At 36.2% G+C, this 18,733-nt stretch overlaps 1 protein-coding gene across 3 annotated transcripts in view; it reads right to left on the bottom strand.

Moving 5' to 3' along the window:
* Positions 1-18,733, bottom strand: part of AFF4 (AF4/FMR2 family member 4) — a 79,431-nt gene that overhangs the window by 5,895 nt on the left and 54,803 nt on the right. For all 3 annotated transcript variants that reach the window (XM_043465525.1, XM_043465526.1, XM_043465527.1), the window contains 12 exons: positions 18,357-18,394; positions 17,789-17,951; positions 16,399-17,316; positions 13,430-13,518; positions 12,599-12,839; positions 7,412-7,506; positions 6,776-6,839; positions 6,537-6,673; positions 6,218-6,289; positions 4,490-4,583; positions 3,689-3,732; positions 2,494-2,714 (listed from right to left, as the gene is read on the bottom strand). In XM_043465525.1, the coding sequence (XP_043321460.1) occupies positions 2,494-2,714; positions 3,689-3,732; positions 4,490-4,583; positions 6,218-6,289; positions 6,537-6,673; positions 6,776-6,839; positions 7,412-7,506; positions 12,599-12,839; positions 13,430-13,518; positions 16,399-17,316; positions 17,789-17,951; positions 18,357-18,394 (2,176 nt within the window). The remainder of the gene's footprint in view (positions 1-2,493; positions 2,715-3,688; positions 3,733-4,489; positions 4,584-6,217; positions 6,290-6,536; positions 6,674-6,775; positions 6,840-7,411; positions 7,507-12,598; positions 12,840-13,429; positions 13,519-16,398; positions 17,317-17,788; positions 17,952-18,356; positions 18,395-18,733) is intronic.

Here is an 18,733-nt window from a genome sequence, read left to right as displayed (position 1 = left end):
AAAGTTTTTAGTCTAGACTGTAAAAAACTATTCATATAAAGTAAAAAACATTTCCTTCTGCACTAAAATGGTAACTGTTCATGCTTTAGAACAAATCACCCCATAGTCAATCAAGTTATATTTTTTCCCTAAGTCACAAAACATTTTAAAAAGACTATATGGTCAGGAATTAAGAGTTACACATATAAACAAAATGTCACCGATGGAAATTGCTACTACAAAGCAAACATGATTAAAATGGAGACCTAATTATACAAGGTATTGACACTATACTATTACTCAAAACATTCTCTGTGAACAGTTTTTGTATAAGAAGCAAGTGGTATGAGAAAGCAGAATGTTGTTACCCGCAAGTTTCTCCCATAAGAGCCCCTGTGAAGTTAGATACTTACAACAGCCTGTGTCCAATCTTTCTGCTGTAATCATGCCATGCAACTCTGATGAACTGAATCTCATGTTTTAAACAGTAGTTTAAAAATGTAAGAGATAGAAATGACATGATTCTTTCTATGTCAACAAAATCAGACTGATGTGTATATAAGGCAGGGTGTAGAGAAGAGGAAAGAATGACAGTATCCTAACATTTGATCCCAACACCATTCTGGGAGAAAACAGAGGGATGTAGGACTCAGTGAGGACAGTTTTTATATGCACAATGATAATAAAGACCTTAGTATACATATATAAGATAAGAAGTCATCAAACAGTTGAGGAGAAAAGGATTTCCTTTATGTAACTCCAGCTAATAAATTCCTGATGAATTTTCTATTTCCTAATGGAATAACACATGTAGGTGATAATCATCAATGGATGCTAAAAGCCTAAGTTAAATAGTTTAAAATTTTAAAGTTTAGATCAAACTGAATCAGGCCAACACCAGCTGAATGGTCAAATACTACTAAGACTAAAAAAGGAATAACCATTATATAATTCATAATATGATTTAATAGGAAATACAGAGTACCACCTATGAAAAGTTCTTACCTAAAATAATGAACTTGACTCTAATCAAGTCTCAAGATATAACTATCAGTATGAGTAAGGGGGACAGAAGAACAAGCTAAACAATACCATGAGGAAGTAATCAGCAAAATCCAGAATTTGATGCACTCTATGGTACAGTTTCTCCTTGATATCAATGGCATGCCCCTCCCCGCCAAGGAAATAGAAGAATGGAAGATACTAAGAAACTGATCAATGAATGTCTGGATCCTGTTTGAAACAAACCCAATTGCTTAAAGAAAAAAGGCATTATTTCAAACAATAGGAAATCTAAAGGGAGATTATGTCTTAGAAGACATAAAGGAGTTAGCTTTAAAATATACCAGGGTAAAGAAAAATATGATGCGGGGGGTGATGAGGAGAGATGGTGGGGGGAAAAGAAAACAAGATTAGCAAAATGTTATATTGCTGAAACTGGTTGAGTAAAAGGTACATGGGTTCATTATACCATTCTCTTTCCTTTAGTCAGTGTTTGAAAATTAGCATAAAATATGTAGGTAGGCAGGCAGGCAAGTAAGAATGTAAACAATAGTAGGGGAAGGAAGAAGGAAAGGGAGGGAGGAATGGAGAGATGAAGGGAAAGGAAAGGAAAAATGATGCTAGAAAACTGGCATCAGGGAGAAGAATGTAATGTAGGGATAACTTAAGAATTTCATCTTGTAACCTTTCCTGAGTTGTACTGACAGTATTTAAAATTTTAAAAACAAATCAGGTATTTAAAAAACACAACCTTCCTCCCACTATTACCCCTCCTTAGGGATCAGAATTTTTCATTTTCATCTGATGCTATAAGCATTATATTTAAATATACTCTGTGACAAAAGTATACTTGCTTGATTGGCTACTTTAAGTTTTCTACAAAGGAGCTGCCTGAATAGATGCTACATACACATATTTGCTAAAAAACATCTACTAAAGTGTTTATTCTGTATTCAAAGATCTTTAATACTTCCTAATTCTTGGTGTTCTTAGTTTGGGAGATAACAAGGTGCAATGACCTAATATTAAAGAATGCTAGACAGAAGGCTATTCATTTTATAGTCTCTTTTATCACCTAAGTTTCTTCCAATATGTCTTTAAAAATCCAGTACGAACATGTTTTCTTATATATTAGATACCTCATATGTATAAGATGTCTGGATATAATCCTATGCCCATAGCCAAATTTACCTTAACCATCCCAGGATGGAATATACATTTTATTACTTTTATAGTATAAGCTGGAATTAAATGTGGCTGAACAAAGGCATATTTGTCTTAGACCAAAACTATTTTTTGTTTAGTTTGTGTCACCACTATAGTGCAAGGTATTTTTTTGACAAAATTCAGTACATTTACATGACTGATAAGCAATGGAGATCAGCAAACTGACTGTCATTAACTCTAGACTAGATAATAAACTAAATGTACAACAGACACTTAATTTAACTATTCCATAAAAACTCTTTTTAACAATTCCATCCTTCAGAGTCTCTCCAGAGACCTCCTTACCTTTTTGCTCTTTGGAAAGCTGTTCGGCTTGGTCCCAAATTTCAGTGGCATAGAGGAAGTTGGATGTAACCTGAACATAGCTGGCTGCCATGTGGTGGATCCTCTGTGGAATGGTCACTGAAGAACCACTTGCTGAAGCACTACTGGCTCCAGAAGAATAATTTCCTGAATTGCCTGGTGACAGCTTTGGAGAAACAGGGGAAGGCATCCCAACAGCTTTGCTACACACAGAGAAATAGGAAGTTTATTCATATAGAAAATGACAAATGTGAGGAAATTAATGTACACCTGGCTCTTCCTACAGGAAGGCTTTTAAAATTTAAAGGTTCTTTTAAACTAAAAGGGAACTGTACTTCCAAAGAAGTACAAGTTCTTTTAAATAAATACTTAGCTCACTATAGTGTTTACTGTGTTATCATTTTATCAAGACTCTTTGGTTTAACCAATGGCAACAGTATAAAAGATGGGAAAGAAGTGAGGAAGTCATATACTTTGGTAAGAGCTGTTTCAAGACTTAGAAGTTAAGTCATCTCACTCTCAGCTCAACACACTTTCCACCCATCTGGGCATATAATTAGGTACTTTCCATTTGTTTTATAGAAAGCTGAGTGGATTAACAACACGAGATTTCATGGTATTTTTCATCCTTTCTGTGGGTGAGTGGGATGGAAGTGATGTGGGAATGGAGGACAAACCATACTCGTGCCACTGTTATTAAATTTTGGCAGTGTCCAGACATGAACAAATATAAATACAAGGTGATAAAACTCCAACTAGCCACAGAAATCAAGCTGAGAAAGGTTGAGGAGTTGGAAATAAAAAAAAAACTCAGACTTCTACAGGTGAAATGTATCCTTCTTTAATCTAAGAGCATGTTTAAGATATTTTCAACTTAAAAAAAAAATGATAACGGTAAAGAATATGCCTGAAATGTGGGAGACCTGGGTTCGATCCCTGGGTTGGGAAGATCCCCTGGAGAAGCAAATGGCTACCCACTTTAGTATTCTGGCCTGGAGAATTCCATGGACAGAGGAGCCTGGCAAGCTACAGTCCATGGGGTTGCAAAAAGTTGGACATGACCGAGTGACTTTCACTTTCACAAAAAATACCTTTTTTGGAAAGTGGCCAAACCCATTCCCCTTTCACATAAAAATAAACTTGTCACATAAAATTTTACAGAATAAAATTTACCTACCTTCCCAAGCCTGGTGATGGTGCTTGAGAATTATTGTAAGAATTCTGTGGAAAAAAGAGAATGTACTTAATAACTAAAAAAAACAAACAAAAAAGTAATTTATGAAGTAATATTTATTTATGATGTAATAAATATATTCAAAAGCATTGGGCCAGTGCTGATCTTAAGAAACCAAAATGTGTGTGTGTATGTAGAAATGTGCAACAGAAGGAAGTTATTTCGATAAGAGCTGGGGTGTTCTAGAAGACTGAAAAGGGAGAGACAAAGAATGAGTAACATTCAGATGGATAAAGAAGAGGGGAGAAGGCATAGAGCAAGGCAAGTCATCCTATGTACAAAGGCTGTACACAAGAGAGTGTATATGACCCAGACAATTTACCTGGAGTAAATTTCAGAAAAGAAAGAGGGACAGTGGGAGAGAGATCAGTCTTGAGGGACTTGTAGGTGAGAGTAAGAATCTTTCACTTGACCCTGAAGTCAATGCTAAGCTATTAAAACATTCCGAGTCATTATCAGGGCAGAATTTTAGGAAGACTTATGTAGGGCTATCATGAAAAAACATTAGGTTTTGTGATAAAAATAGATTATATACATTGAAATATTACTAAGAGCTACTGTATACGGCTACATAGGTTCCACAGTCAGAGATGTGTGCATTTTAAACTTCAAACTATTTGAAAGTTCCCAAATAGTAGCTCTTCCTCTCCTCTGGCAGGAAAACCATGAGGGCACTTCTGAGGTGGGAATAGGAGACTACAAATTTTGTCTCCTGGGAAACAGATACTCCTACTGTGCACTTACCTTCAGATGCTCTGTCAGCGTCTTTGAGTATTTCAGAGCAGTTTCTTTCTTCAGTTTGAAGAGCCTCAGGTACAGCAAAGACTGGCATCGCAGGCTAGCCAATGGAAAAGGACAGCTTATTTACCAGGACAACAGACTCTGGCCACATCGCACAGACAAGGTTCACATTGAGCCAGAGTACACAAGTGATTCATGTGAGCAGACCATGGTGTAAGGTCAATGACACTAAGTCTTAGGCAAAATCAAAAGGCGTGATCTTATTACGGTACACAACCTAGGGAGGGAAAGGAAGAGGAAGAGACCTAGGACTAGCCTCCTATTTGTTGACATTCAAAAATCAAAACCTCAGCCCCAGGACACCAACGTGTCATTTATAACATAGGGACTAAAAAATCATTGCAGGGGAATTTCCTGGCAGTCCAGTGGTTAGGATTCAGTGCTTCATCTTTCTCTGTTGTGGTCCAGGTTTAATCCCTGGTCAGGAAACTAAGATCCTACCTAAGCCATATGGCACAGCCACCCCTCCCCTCAACTCCCTGCCCCCCAAAAACTTCAAAGCATAATCTCTACATCTAAAGATAACTAAAAATAATCTAAAGCAACAAAACTAGGAACTCAATTGTAAATATTACAACTCTGAAGTAACATATGTAAAACCAACATGGCTTATAAAGGCCCTTCACGGTTGTCACTGCCTACCTCTCCAGTCACCTTCACTTACTTCTCCTGGGTCTTTTAGTTTCCTGACACAAGGTTTCCGGGTTCTTTCCACTATCCAGCCCTTGTAAATGTTTCCTCTACCTTAGGACTAAGTTTACCTTTAGAGTTATATAAACTTTTCCTTCAAAGTACTTAATTCATGTACTTGTGTAGTTATTTGATTAATTTCTGTCTCTTCACTCTATACCCTAGACTCCATGACAAATAGAGGACTGTGCCAGTTTTTTTCTACAGCTGCTCTCCCAGTTGTTAAACCCAGTGCCAGGTAAAGTAAATAACCATGATAAATAAACTCTCTCTCTGGGGATAAGCAAGCAAGCCATTTCCTTATTCTGAGCAAGCTAGATGTTTGCTACCTGAGGTAAGGTATGCGTGCATGAGAAGTCGATTTAGTTGTGCCAAACTTTGCAGCCCTATAGACTATAGCCCACGAGATTCCTCTATTCATGAGATTCTCCAGGCAAAAATATTGGAATGGGTTGCCATGCCCTCCTTTAGGGGATCTTCCCAACCTGGGGGTTGAACCCCCATCTCCTGTGACTCCTGCATTGCAGGTAGATTCTTTACTGCTGAGCTGCCAGGGAAGCCCCAAAGGTAAGGTATATGAATATGTAAATAGAGGGAGAGGATACCAAAAGAAGAGCCTGGATTTTTTATAGTGTCCATCTTTACTGAAATACACAACAGAAGCCTTAGAGTAAAAAAAAAAAAAAAGTAAACTACAGTCAAATCCAAAAAAAAAGCCTAAAAAAGTGATCACTTAATAGGAAGTTCTAATATCAGTCTCACTCTACCAAGGCTTTTATCAAGAGGGCAATGGAGGCGAGGCTCACAACAACTAAAAATTTTCGGTAGGAATTCTGTTGTTTTCTTCTTGACCCATCAAGAATAGATTTATGACTGGGTTATGGAAGGCCGATTCAAGGACAACTCTCAGAAGAACACAGACAGTACAGTTCCTTACGAAATTGCTTTGTCATCTAGCAGAGGCTAACATACAACACTTACCAAAGCACTGTAAGTCTTTTATCTGCAGCTGTAGCATCTGGGGCCAAGTAATTCTTTAGCTTCATAGTGTATCTGTGAGATAAGAGAAGAAACAAAGGACACACAATATAATAATTCATCTGTTTTATGACCTCCTCAGTCCTCTAAACATTAAAATCAAACTTAAAGACAAAAATACCCACTAAAGTGTCTACTTCTCCTTATCCAAGGACAATAAAGGATTAAGGATCTTCTTTAGCTATTATTTTATAAATTAGTCCTTTCCAAGAAGGAACAGAGAAATATTATTGCCAACAATGTGGCAAGTTTCCCCACTTACTTGATGAGCTCCACCGTTTCTGAATACATAAGGAATGGGGATTTGGATTCCTGAGCATTTTTCTCTAATGCATTCCCACATTCAATGAAAGATACCACAGCATCAAGATAGTATACAGCTTTCTCAAACCTATCAGACTGAAGAAAGGAGAATAAAGGTAAATGAGAGCCACACTGATGTGCTATGAGAACAAATGAAGATTTAAGTTAATTTGATTAAATATATAAATATTTACATACCAATGCATCTGCATTGTGCTTTAGCTTTTTTGCTTCTTGTAAGTAATGGTCTGCTGAATAACTTCTGCAATGTAAATTTTTATTTTAAGTAAAATGGGAAATATTTTCATAATATTAGTTTTATAGCCCTCAGTTTTCATGTCCTCAAGTAAAGAAAATGAGCTATTAATAAACATTTGATTATTTTTTCCCTGACAAATGTTTCTATTAGGTTAAGAGCATAAATTATTTGAAAGATTGAGAGTAAACAGAATGTAGGTAGGAAAAATAACCTTTATCAAAAGGGAGGGAAAAAAAAAACCTTACGTTACTTACTTATTTGAAACAGTCTTTATTTTAAACCTACACTGTTTTACTTAAGAAAGCCTTTAAACAGTAAAGTCAGCAAAGGTAGACTACTGGAAGGTATATTATTCACATTCCCCATGAGAATCATGAAGGTAAATTAAGTTAAAAGGAGCAATACTTGGACTTGAGGGTGCCTTTAAAATTAAAAATCTGAATATTCTGTCACAATATCACAATACAACAACATCACAATACAACCAATTCTTCTGGTCACTGACAGACATTAAAATGAGTTTTGTATACACTGAAATGATTTCTTAAATGCATAAAAAATCTTATTTATCTTACCTGTCATCAAAGGAAAGCTTCGTTCTCCGAGGCTTAGAAGCATCAGGAGTTGGTGTAGATGGAGGACAGTTAGAAGAATTATTTGGAGCCTTTTCCTGACCAGAAAAATAAAAACAAAAACCACATTTAAAACTATGAAATTGAAACTATGAAAACTATGAAATTAAAATCAAAATAAAAGTATTCCTTAGCTCATGGTTAAAAAGCAAACAAAATTCCATTGTCTGTGGTAGTTAATTCTCTTGTTATAAAAATTTTAAATTTCATAATGTAAATGTCCTTTTTATGGAATGAGCCCATTTTAAATAACCAAGAATATTCTTTATAATATTCACTTCAGTTCAGTCACTCAGTTGTGTCTGACTCTTTGCGACCCCATGAACCACAGCATGCCAGGCCTCCTGTCCATCACCAACTCCCAGAGTCTACCCAAACCCCTGTCCATTGAGTCAGTGATGCCATCCAACCATCTCATCCTCTATCGTCCCCTTCTCCTCCTGCCCTCAATCTCTCCCAGCATCAGGGTCTTTTGCAGTGAGTCAGCTCTTCGCATCAGGTGGCCAAAGTACTAGAGTTTCAGCTTCAACATCAGTCCTTCCAATGAACACCCAGGACCGATCTCCTTTAGGATGGACTGGCTGGATCTCCTTGCAGTCCAAGGGACTCTCAAAAGCCTTCTATTAGGGGTCTACCATGTGGGAAGCAATGACACTGACACTTGTAAAAACTTAAGGAATACACAAATCTAATATCAATATAGCAGTATTACTTCAGACAAAATTTACCGGTAATAACTGGCCAACGAAAACAATGACAACATCTAACACTTTCTGTGTGCTTACTACTTACTAGGCACTAAGTTAACCAAGTACTTAGCATAATCATTAACCCTTTAATGGCCCCATGAAACATGTACTGCTATCAGGACAGGATAAAAAGTAGCCTCAAGGAAGCTGAGCAACTTGCCCAAGTCCAAACAGCTTTTAAGTAGTATTCCTGGAATTTGGGTTTTAAGTCCAGATCTGTCAGATTTCAAAAGCCTGGACACTTTCTTAAGTTTTATTCTGCCTCCTATCAACATGTCCATTCTGTCTCCTATCAACAGAGACCTTTAACACAAGGGCTATGATCCTGTCCTCCCAACAGCTTCCCCTCCGGTCCTATCTTCAATAAATTGAATACACATTTTTTTCCCATTAAAAAAACCATAAATAAGTAGAATTTATCCTACGAATTCATAAATGTCTCAACATTAGAAAACCCAACAATATATATATTTTTATTACTTCTGTTTAAAAGAAACCATGTAACCATTTTTTTTTTTCTTTTCTTAAGAGTCCTTTCAAGTTCCACCTATTACAGCTTTCTTCAAGAATGAAAATAAAAGCCCTGAGATTTGAAAAAATACTAAATTCTTTATGGTAAAATCTGCACATTTACCAAATGGCTTCCTGAATACTACTGCAATCTAACTTTTCTTGGACAGCTTTCCCCATGTGTTTCATAAACAGATCTATTAAGGTTGGCACAGAAGTAATTGTGGTTCCAGACCACGAATTTTAAATCATCACAACTAGGCTCAAACATATCTTTATTAATCAAAATAGGAACCATTATAGTCAACATGTTCTTGCCAATGAGAAATAAGTTTGTCTATTCCTGTAGTGAAAAAAACCCATGCTTTGGGATTCCACGAACTCTTGGAAAGCATTTTCTGCATCCTACTGGCTGTGGAAGCATCTCCCCTGCAAAAAGTTGTTGAGATGCTTGAAGAAGTGGTAGTCTGTTGGCAAGAGGTAAGGTGAATATGGCAGATGAGGCAAAACTTCGTAGCCCAATTTGTTCAACTTTTGAAGCATTGTTTGTTCAATGTGCAGTTGGGCGCTGTCATGGAGAAGAATTGGGCCCTTTCTGTTAACCAATGTTAGCTGCAGGTATTGCAGTTTTTGGTGCATCTCATCAATTTGCTGAGCATACTTCTCAGATGGTAATAGTTTTGTCGGGATTTAGGAAGCTATAGTGGATCAGACTGGCAGCAGACCACTAAACAATGACCATGACTTTTTTTTGGTGCAAGTTTGGCTTTGAGAAGTGCTTTGGAGCTTCTTATTGGTCCAATCACTGCTGCTGCTAGTTGTTGTATAAAATCCACTTTTCATCGCATCTGATTGAGAAATGGTTCGTTGTTGCGCAGAAAAAGAGATGACACTTCAAAACAATGATTTTTTTTGATTTTCAGCTTACAAGCCACCCACTTATCGAGCTTTTTCTCCTCCATAATTTGCATCAAATGCCAAATGACTGTAGAATGGCTGACGTTGAGTTCTTTGCCAATCTTTTGTGTTGTAAGAGGATCAGCTTCAATGATGGCTCTCAGCCCGTTGTTGCCAACTTCTGATGGCCGGCCACTCACTTATCTTCAAGGCTCTCATCTCCTTCATAAAACTTTTTGAACCACCACTGCACTGTACATTCATTAGCAGTTTCAGGGTCAAATGCATTGTTGATGTTGCCAGTTGTCTCTGCTGCTTTACCACCCATTTTGAACTCAAGTAAGAAAAGCACTTGAATTTGATTTTTTTCTAACATCATTTCCATAGTATAAAATAAGTTTAAAATGAATAGCAAGTAATAAAAGTCACTAGCAAAAAACTTAGTGCATTAAAATAATGTATAACATAATCGTATTTATTTAAGAATGTATTCCAATATCAAATGGCAAATTTCAACAATGCAAAAACCTCAATTACGTTTGCACCAACTTAAATATAAGTGCCTAAGTTTAAATTTATTGAAGGAAAACTGAAGTTTCTGAAAATAAAGAAAAATTATATGTGGTAAGAAATGCTAACTAGACTTACTGTGGTTGAGTAAGTTTTTGCAATATATACATATAGGAAATCATTCTGTTGTACACCTGAAACTAATACAATGTTATATATCAACTTTATCTCAATTAAAAAAACTGATAGAAAAGGACTAAAAAATATCAGTCAGCATACAGAAGGTGTGAAAATATCATTAATCTAACTGAATTATACAGGTCGCTGTCTCTAATTCATGTGGAAGACACAGTCTTTTCATTACAAAAATCTACCATAAACTACGCTGTTTTACAAAGCAACTCAACAAATTTCAAAAGATCACTGCATGCCGATCACTTTCTAGACCCTTCTACAAGGTACTAATCAAAAGACAACCAGAAAATCTCTGTATGTTTGGAAACTGAGTAACACACTTAAGTAACTCTTGGATCAAAGATGGAATCACACAAGAAGTTAAAAAACATTTTGGACTGAGTTATAAAAATACTATATACCAAAAAAAAAAAATACTATATACCAAGTCTTGAAGATGCAGCTAAAGCAGTAATTAGAGGAAAATACATAGTCTAACTGTTTATATTTGAATATTAGAGAAAAAGGGCTTACAATTAATTTTGAAAAACAAGCTTAGTATTCATCTTTAAAAGTTAATAAACAGAACAGCAAAACAAAAAGGCATTAGAGGAAATTATAAAGAGTGTAAGTTAATGATATAGAAAACAAAAATAAACTATAGTGAATAAAGACAAAGAAAGGCTGTTTTTTTAAAAAAGACAAGTAAAAGTGATAAGCCTCTGATGAAATTGATAAAAGAGAAAGACAGTACAGAAAACTAAAATTAAAAATAAAAGACAATATAAGAAGCAGTATTAAAGATATTAAAAATAAAAGACTAGGAGACAGAAATGACAACCCACTCCAGTATTCTTGCCTGGAAAAGTCCATGGACAGAGGAGCCTGGCGGGCTGAAGTCCATGGGGTCACATGACCTAGCATGTGTGCACAAGGGTGGAGGGAGATGGGTTGGTAGCAATAAAGTGGTAGAACTAAAAAAAAAAAAAAAATAAATAAATAAAAGACTATACCGAACAAAATCTATGCCAACATATTTCAAAAATTTGGCATCAGCAAATATCTAGAGAAACAAAGTAAAAATTACATGTAATTTTGGTTTTTCATATTATCTTATTTTATCCAGTAAGTTAAACACTGGATAAAGTGCAAACAAGTGAGACACAAATCCCTGCTTTCAAGAAGCTGACAAAAGAGACACAGACGTTGAATTTTACCTATGAGATAACAGAAACCAAATGAGCAGAAGAGCTCACTTAATGAGTGCATTTTAAAAAGAAAGAAAGAAAGAGAAGAGGTTTAAAAGAAGAAGCATACAGGTCTCAAATCCTACAGTTCAAGGATGGGATATGCAGAAAGAGCCAGCCAGCAGGGAAACAGAGAACTGAGTCAGTGAAGGAGGCCCACAGAAGAGGTTCCTCAAGGACACTATCTAAACTGCTACGGAAGTGGTCCAGCTGGAGAAAAAGCCTTCGGTATATCTCAATTTGAGACATTGTTCACAATTTAAATTACCTCAAAACTTAAAAGATTTAATCACCACATTTAATAAGCACAACTAACTGCCTTTGTCAATTTTTTCAACTGTTAAACAGTTGCTTATTTTAAGTCACAAAGTAATGCAATAAATTATATACTTAAAAATCTAGGTATTTTCTTAATTTTGTCAGGGAGTTTGCTCCTGATCAGATCACTTTAGAAAGCAATGAAAAAAGCCGATAAACAAATTCAGGATTAGAGCCTAAGTATAGCCTTGAAAAAGCTTCTCTGATCTAGTTATGCACCCACAAACATTAAGAATATTCCTCTACCTGATGACCATGCTCTAGGGCCAATTCCAGTGCTAGCTCAGCTAAAGAATATTTTTCTTCTTCATGAAGCCAAATGGTTGCTTTAGCACTTTATGTAGTATAACTAGCCTGTAAAATCTAACTCTAAATGATCCAAAGACAATTTAAAACCATAGACAAGAACTCAATCAGAACAACTGGAGTTATTTACAAATTTGATCATAATCAACTGTTCTTCCATAAGCAACTTTTCCAATTATGGAAAACCAACTTTTCCAATTCCTACCTTAACTAATACGCATGTGTCCAGATGATTTAATTCCTTTCATGGTCTCAGATCACAGCACAAGTTTATTATCAGACTGACACTTTGAGAGTAAAAATGAACAGGTCTGTAAGATTAGTAAGATGTTTACAAAATTTTCAAAGCATAGTTACCTTGGAGAAGTCACATGGCAAAGAGATTTTTTTCAAAAGGCTCAGGTCCCCCAGTGCCTTACCTTGACTTCCTTAGAGCTACTGGAAGTCTTCCCTTCAGTCCTCTTCTGCTTTGATGCGGAGGAACTGTTTTTGCTGCTGCCACTATTTTCCTTGTTGCTGTTATTACTTGACTTTAAGGAAGAAGACTGACTAATAGTCCTCTTCCGAGAGCCATGCTCTGTTTTTGGATCTTTTGAAGGAACAGGCCCAGCAGGAGAAGGCAATAAATCTTTTTCTTTAGCAGCACTCTGTTTAGATGACCTGCCAAACCAAACAAATGCCCTCATTTCTCCACACAGTCATGTAAGAGTGATGGACTTTTCCCACTTGACTTTGCCTGATTTCAAGACAAATTCGGTTTTCCCTATTTGATTATTAGAACATACGATTTCCATAAAACAAAATAAAACTATAAATTTCACAAGGGCAGATATCTTCTCCAGTGTTTTCTCCCCATTACGGTTGTATATTCAGTGCCTAAACCTTGGTCTGCCACACACAAGTATTCAATAGTGATTGAATAAAAGAACAAAAAGAGGAATGGTGAATGAAGATACCAATGCTCGTATGTCTCCTGCAGCTACACAACCAGCCTGAAAGTGGTAAAGCTTTACTTTAATTCTTATCCTATGAATACTTCCTGTTCTCCTAAAAAGAGAGATAAAGTGACTGAATCTTGCTTTTCATCCCAATTAACTAAAAGCAAAACCTCCCACTATTTGGTATATGACTGTGTACAGAAATGTATAACATATCCATACTAAATGGAATATTCTAAGAGCACATTAGAAAGTACCCAGCAGCAAATAACCCACATAGATCAACACACGTTACATGTTTTGCAGACATACTCTTTGTTGCTGGATGGCTTGTGGCCTGCCATATTCTTATCCTCTGTTTTAGGTTTCTTGCTCTCATTGGCTCGGTTATCGTCTTCATTCTGGATGAAAAACAGGAAAAACAAAGCAATTAGGTTTTGATTTTTATTCATCTAATTTCAGTTTTCAGTGCTAGTCACCCTCAAACAGTTAATCTCTGATATACTTCAGAAAAAAGATAAATGTGAAGTGAAAGAACTCATTTAAACAGTGTTAAATAAATTAGGTTTTTAAGTCTGAGAAGAAGTCTCCTACTTTAGATATGAAGAGCTGAAATGCTGAAACAGTCTTTTTAGATGGCATCTTTTCAGCCGAATGATTTGAGGAGGGGGGATGAGATAATTAAGATATAATTCACATACCATAAAATTCATCTGTGTTGTAAGATTATTTATCAATATTTTATTTCTTTTTAATGAATGAATATATTCCATTGTATGGATATACCACATTTTATTTATCCATTCATCATTTGAATTTTTCCTACTTTTCAAGTATAGGTTTTTTTAGTGTATGTGCTGCCGAAGCGAGCACTCAAGTATTAGGTTTTTGTGTGGACATATTTTCAATGTTTTTGGGTATATATGTAGGAAAGAAATTGCTGAGTCATAAGGTAATACTGTCTATTTACTTTCTGAGGAACTGCTAAACTATGTCCCAAAGTGGCTACATCACTTTACATTCCCACTGGCACTGTCGTTCTTCACATCTTCACCAACACTTCTTACTGTCCATCTTTTTGCTTTTAGCCAAGACTGAAGATCTTTGAAAAACTTTTTTGCTGAAACAAAAGCTATGGGCCTGTCTATAATCACCAAGCTACTATGCTTGGGGAATTTAAGTTTTCCTACTGACTTAAATATCAGGGCACAAATATTGCAAACATCCTGCTATATGAAAGAATTTGTTCCCATATACAAATGATTAAAGTTGGACATGAGAGAGCATGAGAAAAAGGAATCCACATTTTTCATTATCCTTGGCTGGTCTCTTTCTCAGTATTATCTGCTTTATCTTCAAGAATAATTTTACCAAAGCAACAAATCTCAAAAATCATCACTGGAAAATATTCTGGTAGTCCACTGGTTAGGACTCAGAGCTTTCACTGTTGGGGCCTGGGAACTAAGATCCTGCAAGTTGTATGGCATTTTGGGGGAAAAAAATAATCATCACCAAGTTTCCTGGTGATATACATTTTATAAAATCAAAATTTCATTTACAGGTATTGATATTAAAAAACTTATGAGGAACATATGCCGATGAGATGTGGGGGAGGTAAGGAGATATGCTTAGTCGCTCAGTCGTGTCCGACTCTTGGCGACCCCATGGGGCTGTAGCCCACCAGGCTCCTCTGTCCATGGGCTTCTCCAGGCAAGAACGGGGGTTGCCATTTCCTTCTCCAAGGGAGATATGGAACACTCGTTTTAGAGGAAGGGGATTTTTTTTATTACAAGTTATGTATATTGTAAAATTTTAAACAAGAGTAAAATTTACTCAGTATATTTTAAATGTCTGAAAAAGTTTACAAAGAATTTGTAACACCTTTTTAAAGATAAAAGAACCATTTTTTAAATTCCATAAGAAACATTTTTTTAAGGAGCAGAATCTATCATATACAAGCTCTTATTTCATATAATTTCTATGAATTATATAGAATAATATAAAATCCCATAACTAAGTCCAGCAATCTGAGGCTGTAGGCTCTAGAATCCAGCAGCCCTAAAGAGTGTACCAGTTGAATAAGGTATCCCTTTACTACAATAATGGAAGCTCTTAGCTATAGTACTGAAAGTAGGAAGCTTCAGTTTTCTAGGAATTCAAATTTTAAAAAATCTTCAATTTTTGAAGACGCAAAAAAAAAGAAGTGTTACTCTCATTTGTCCAAATACATCAGCAACAGCACACAGTACTGTGGTTTTAAGGAAAAAAAGAGGGAAAACCACAGGCTCATTTCAAGAAAATGCTATATTCTTCCTGTCTTCCCACATGAGATTCTCAAGGTCAACTGGGACTGGGATTTTGTTCTGAGTCCACCTGGTATCCCATTCACCTGCTCATGTTTTCAATATCTTATAATCGCATTCACACATGTGTATCAAGGGAAATTATACTATTCTTCAATACAAATTAGTAAAATGTATGCTCCTCGAAAGATGTCTCACTAAAGTTGAGAGATCACACTTCTTTCTTTCCAAAAAATCTGTCTCTATATGTAAGTTTTTCAGCTCCGTTATACGTCCATTATCTTCCAATCACAGATATCTATGAATTTTGACATTTCCTGGGTCTAAAAAAAGCTGACCTTAAAAGTATACACCAAGCTTTATTTGTAAATCCAAATTATCGTGGAATTATTTAGGGATGAGAGCTGGCTATGTGCCAGCAGATGTTTTTAATTCTGAACTTGCAAAGCAGAAAAGCTGGGGCACAGCTATGTACAATGGATTGGTGAAATTCTTAAGGACATGTTAAAATTGGTGAGTCAATTTACTAGCTGGAATTTGTAATCTAAAACATGTGACTTGGTCTGGATATAAGAGAGAAGAAAGTGTTATGAAGTGTGACAACCTGGAGAGTACAAATCCCAACTAAAGACATTTAAAACAAAAACTGTAAGGATGTTGTAAAGGCCAGTTTGCAATCTCTGCTTTGTTCTCACCTCTACACTGGCCAGCACATACTATGAACAAATGCACTGGTTCATTTCTTATCTGATTAGAAACTATAATTCTTTACTAAAGGACACAGGGAGAGGCACAGTGGTCCTCAAGAGACTCTTGTGTCTGTTGCCTCATCAGGGCTTTAGGCTCACCTCCATTTTCCCTCATAGCTATGAATCGCCTAGCTAGTTTTTGGCTTAATGAGATTTCCACTGCATTTTAGAGGATAATGTTCACACAGCAATAACAACAACAAGAACAAAAAAAAAACCCATTACAAACCTTATGTTTCCTCTTGCCTTTGTTGGAAACTTTCTCTGAGGCTTGTTTCTGAGCCTCTCTTGTGTGCTTTTCTGGCACATTTTTCTTTTCCCCCTTGGGTGGCTCTGCTTCTTTGTAAGGCTTTCCTGGTATTCTAGTCAAGAGATTCAGGTCAATCTTCACAATAAGTGGATACCTGTCATCAGGCTCACTGAGGGGTGAAAGAAGTTCCTTCTCTTCCATAGGAGAGAACATTCGTTGCCGAAAAAAGCTATCTTCTTCCTCCACTGAGGAGGGTTTAACGGGAGTCCTATTACTCTCAGGGTACTTAGGAGTTTGTGAGGAAGGAGGAAGGCTCTCACTTTCATCGGAATCTGAGGATGAGGTATCTGTTTCTATAATTTCCCTTGATTTCTGGGAAGATTTACTTGTTGACTTATATTTCTTTTTCTCTGCTGAAGGTCGAGGGGAAGATTTGGACTCCTTTTTTATATTGGGTTTTCTTGAGCCTTTGGTGGCTGCTTTGTGTCTGCTGGAGGGCATGCTGGTAGTCATGTCTACAGGAGTTTCACTCTCTATCTTCAGGCCTCCACGGGGCTCTTCAGCAGCTGCCTTCTCAGTCTTTTTGGGTTGTTTTTTTCCTACAGTTCTCCTCTGTGCTGTGCTGTCACTCTGGGCAGGAGACTTTTGCCTCCCACGCCCACTTTCTGATCCCTTTTGGACAGTTTTGGAGTCTCGTCCAGGAGTAGCAGAACTTGTTTCTTTAGGACCACCTGGATCCGTGTAGCTATTCCCTGTTCCCTGTTCTCGGCCTTCCTTTTTATAGCCTTGAGATGATGGGATATTACTGTCCACGGAAGAAGCTGGTGACACTTTATGTGGATTTACTTTATTCAGCCAGTTATCAAGTTGCCATTTATTTGTGGGAGGTGGTTCAGGCTGAAAAACAGAGAAAGAAGTATGCTTTTTCAGTACTGAAACTTTCTCCTTTCTTCATAATCTCAAGGAAGAGGAAAAAACACAATGCCTAACACCAAGACAAAAGCATTTGTTTTTCATAGTTCTAACTGAACCAAAGCAAAAGGCTAAAAATAATAATAGCTCTAATCACTTGAATGAGAATATAAGCTAATTATTTTATATATAGCCTTTAAATACTAAATAGACCTGTCAGGAATCCATACAGTACATTTAATTCCAGAAAGCAAACAAACGATGTAGGCACCAACAGAGATTTTAAACCACATTTTATCAAGCTACAGTGAATTTATACTATTTAAGACTTCTTTTCACCATAACTAAATAACATGAGTCACCAGGCTGAAACAAAAGTAAAGCTCAAAGTATATACTGGGCATCACCAGGGGCCTTCAGAGTGCCTACAGAAGGGACCCTCTTGCCTCCCTCTCACCTCAGGAGATGCACTCTGGGATGGCTCATTTGCCTCACTGTCACTGGAACTACTTTCACTCTCTGAGTCAGATCCAGAGCTGCTTTCAGATCCACTGTGGCTGCTAGAATCATCCCTGGAGTTATCTGCCCCTTCACTATTATGGTGTGAAGGTTCAGAGTTACTAAAAGAAATAAAAAATATAAATGACCAAAAGATTTTTTTTAAGAATGACAACAGGTAAGCATTCAAAGTTGACACTCCACTTTATTTAAAATGTTTACTATTTGTTAAGCTCTTCAAATTCTATGATTCTCGAACTTTATTATAAATGAAATAAATACTTCCTTAAAAAGTTTCTGAAATGCAGCATTAGCCATTAGTACTCACCTTTAAAAAAAGCTTTACTGGGGTACAAAATACTCTAAAATTCATTTATTTTAAACACACAATTCACAATGATTTTTAGTTAATTTACAGAGTTGTAATAATAATATTTACTTTATAAGGTCAATTACTCTATCACTACACACTGTTATCAGATTGACCCTTCCACTCTAAATAAAACAAAAAATAAAAGGATGCCTACCTTCCTGGTGTACTCCTTGGCATTGTCTTATCACAATCCTAAAATTAAAACATGAGAGGAAATTTATAAATGAATAAATAGTACTTTATCTGCTTAATGTGAACAATATGTGAAATCTTAATAGAAAAACTTTCTTCTCTAATATATGCATCAATGGTCACTTAACACTTATGAAATACTGTTTTTACCTGAATAAAAACGAACTGCCAGGATAAGATTAAAAGCTGTATTAATAGTTCTGCTTGTCAACAATCTCATGCTTCATGAGGATGTTCTAATATATGGTAAGTAATAAGGAAAAGCCATTTAAAAAAAAAAAAAGGGAAAAAAATGGAGGTTTAAAGACAGAGTGGAAAACTATAATATTCCAGTGTCAG

This window comes from Cervus canadensis, chromosome 4, assembly GCF_019320065.1.
Source record: "Cervus canadensis isolate Bull #8, Minnesota chromosome 4, ASM1932006v1, whole genome shotgun sequence".
Lineage (NCBI taxonomy): Eukaryota > Metazoa > Chordata > Mammalia > Artiodactyla > Cervidae > Cervus > Cervus canadensis.
The sequence above is the reverse complement of the archived record's forward strand: the minus strand, read 5'-3'. Positions and strand labels throughout refer to the sequence as shown.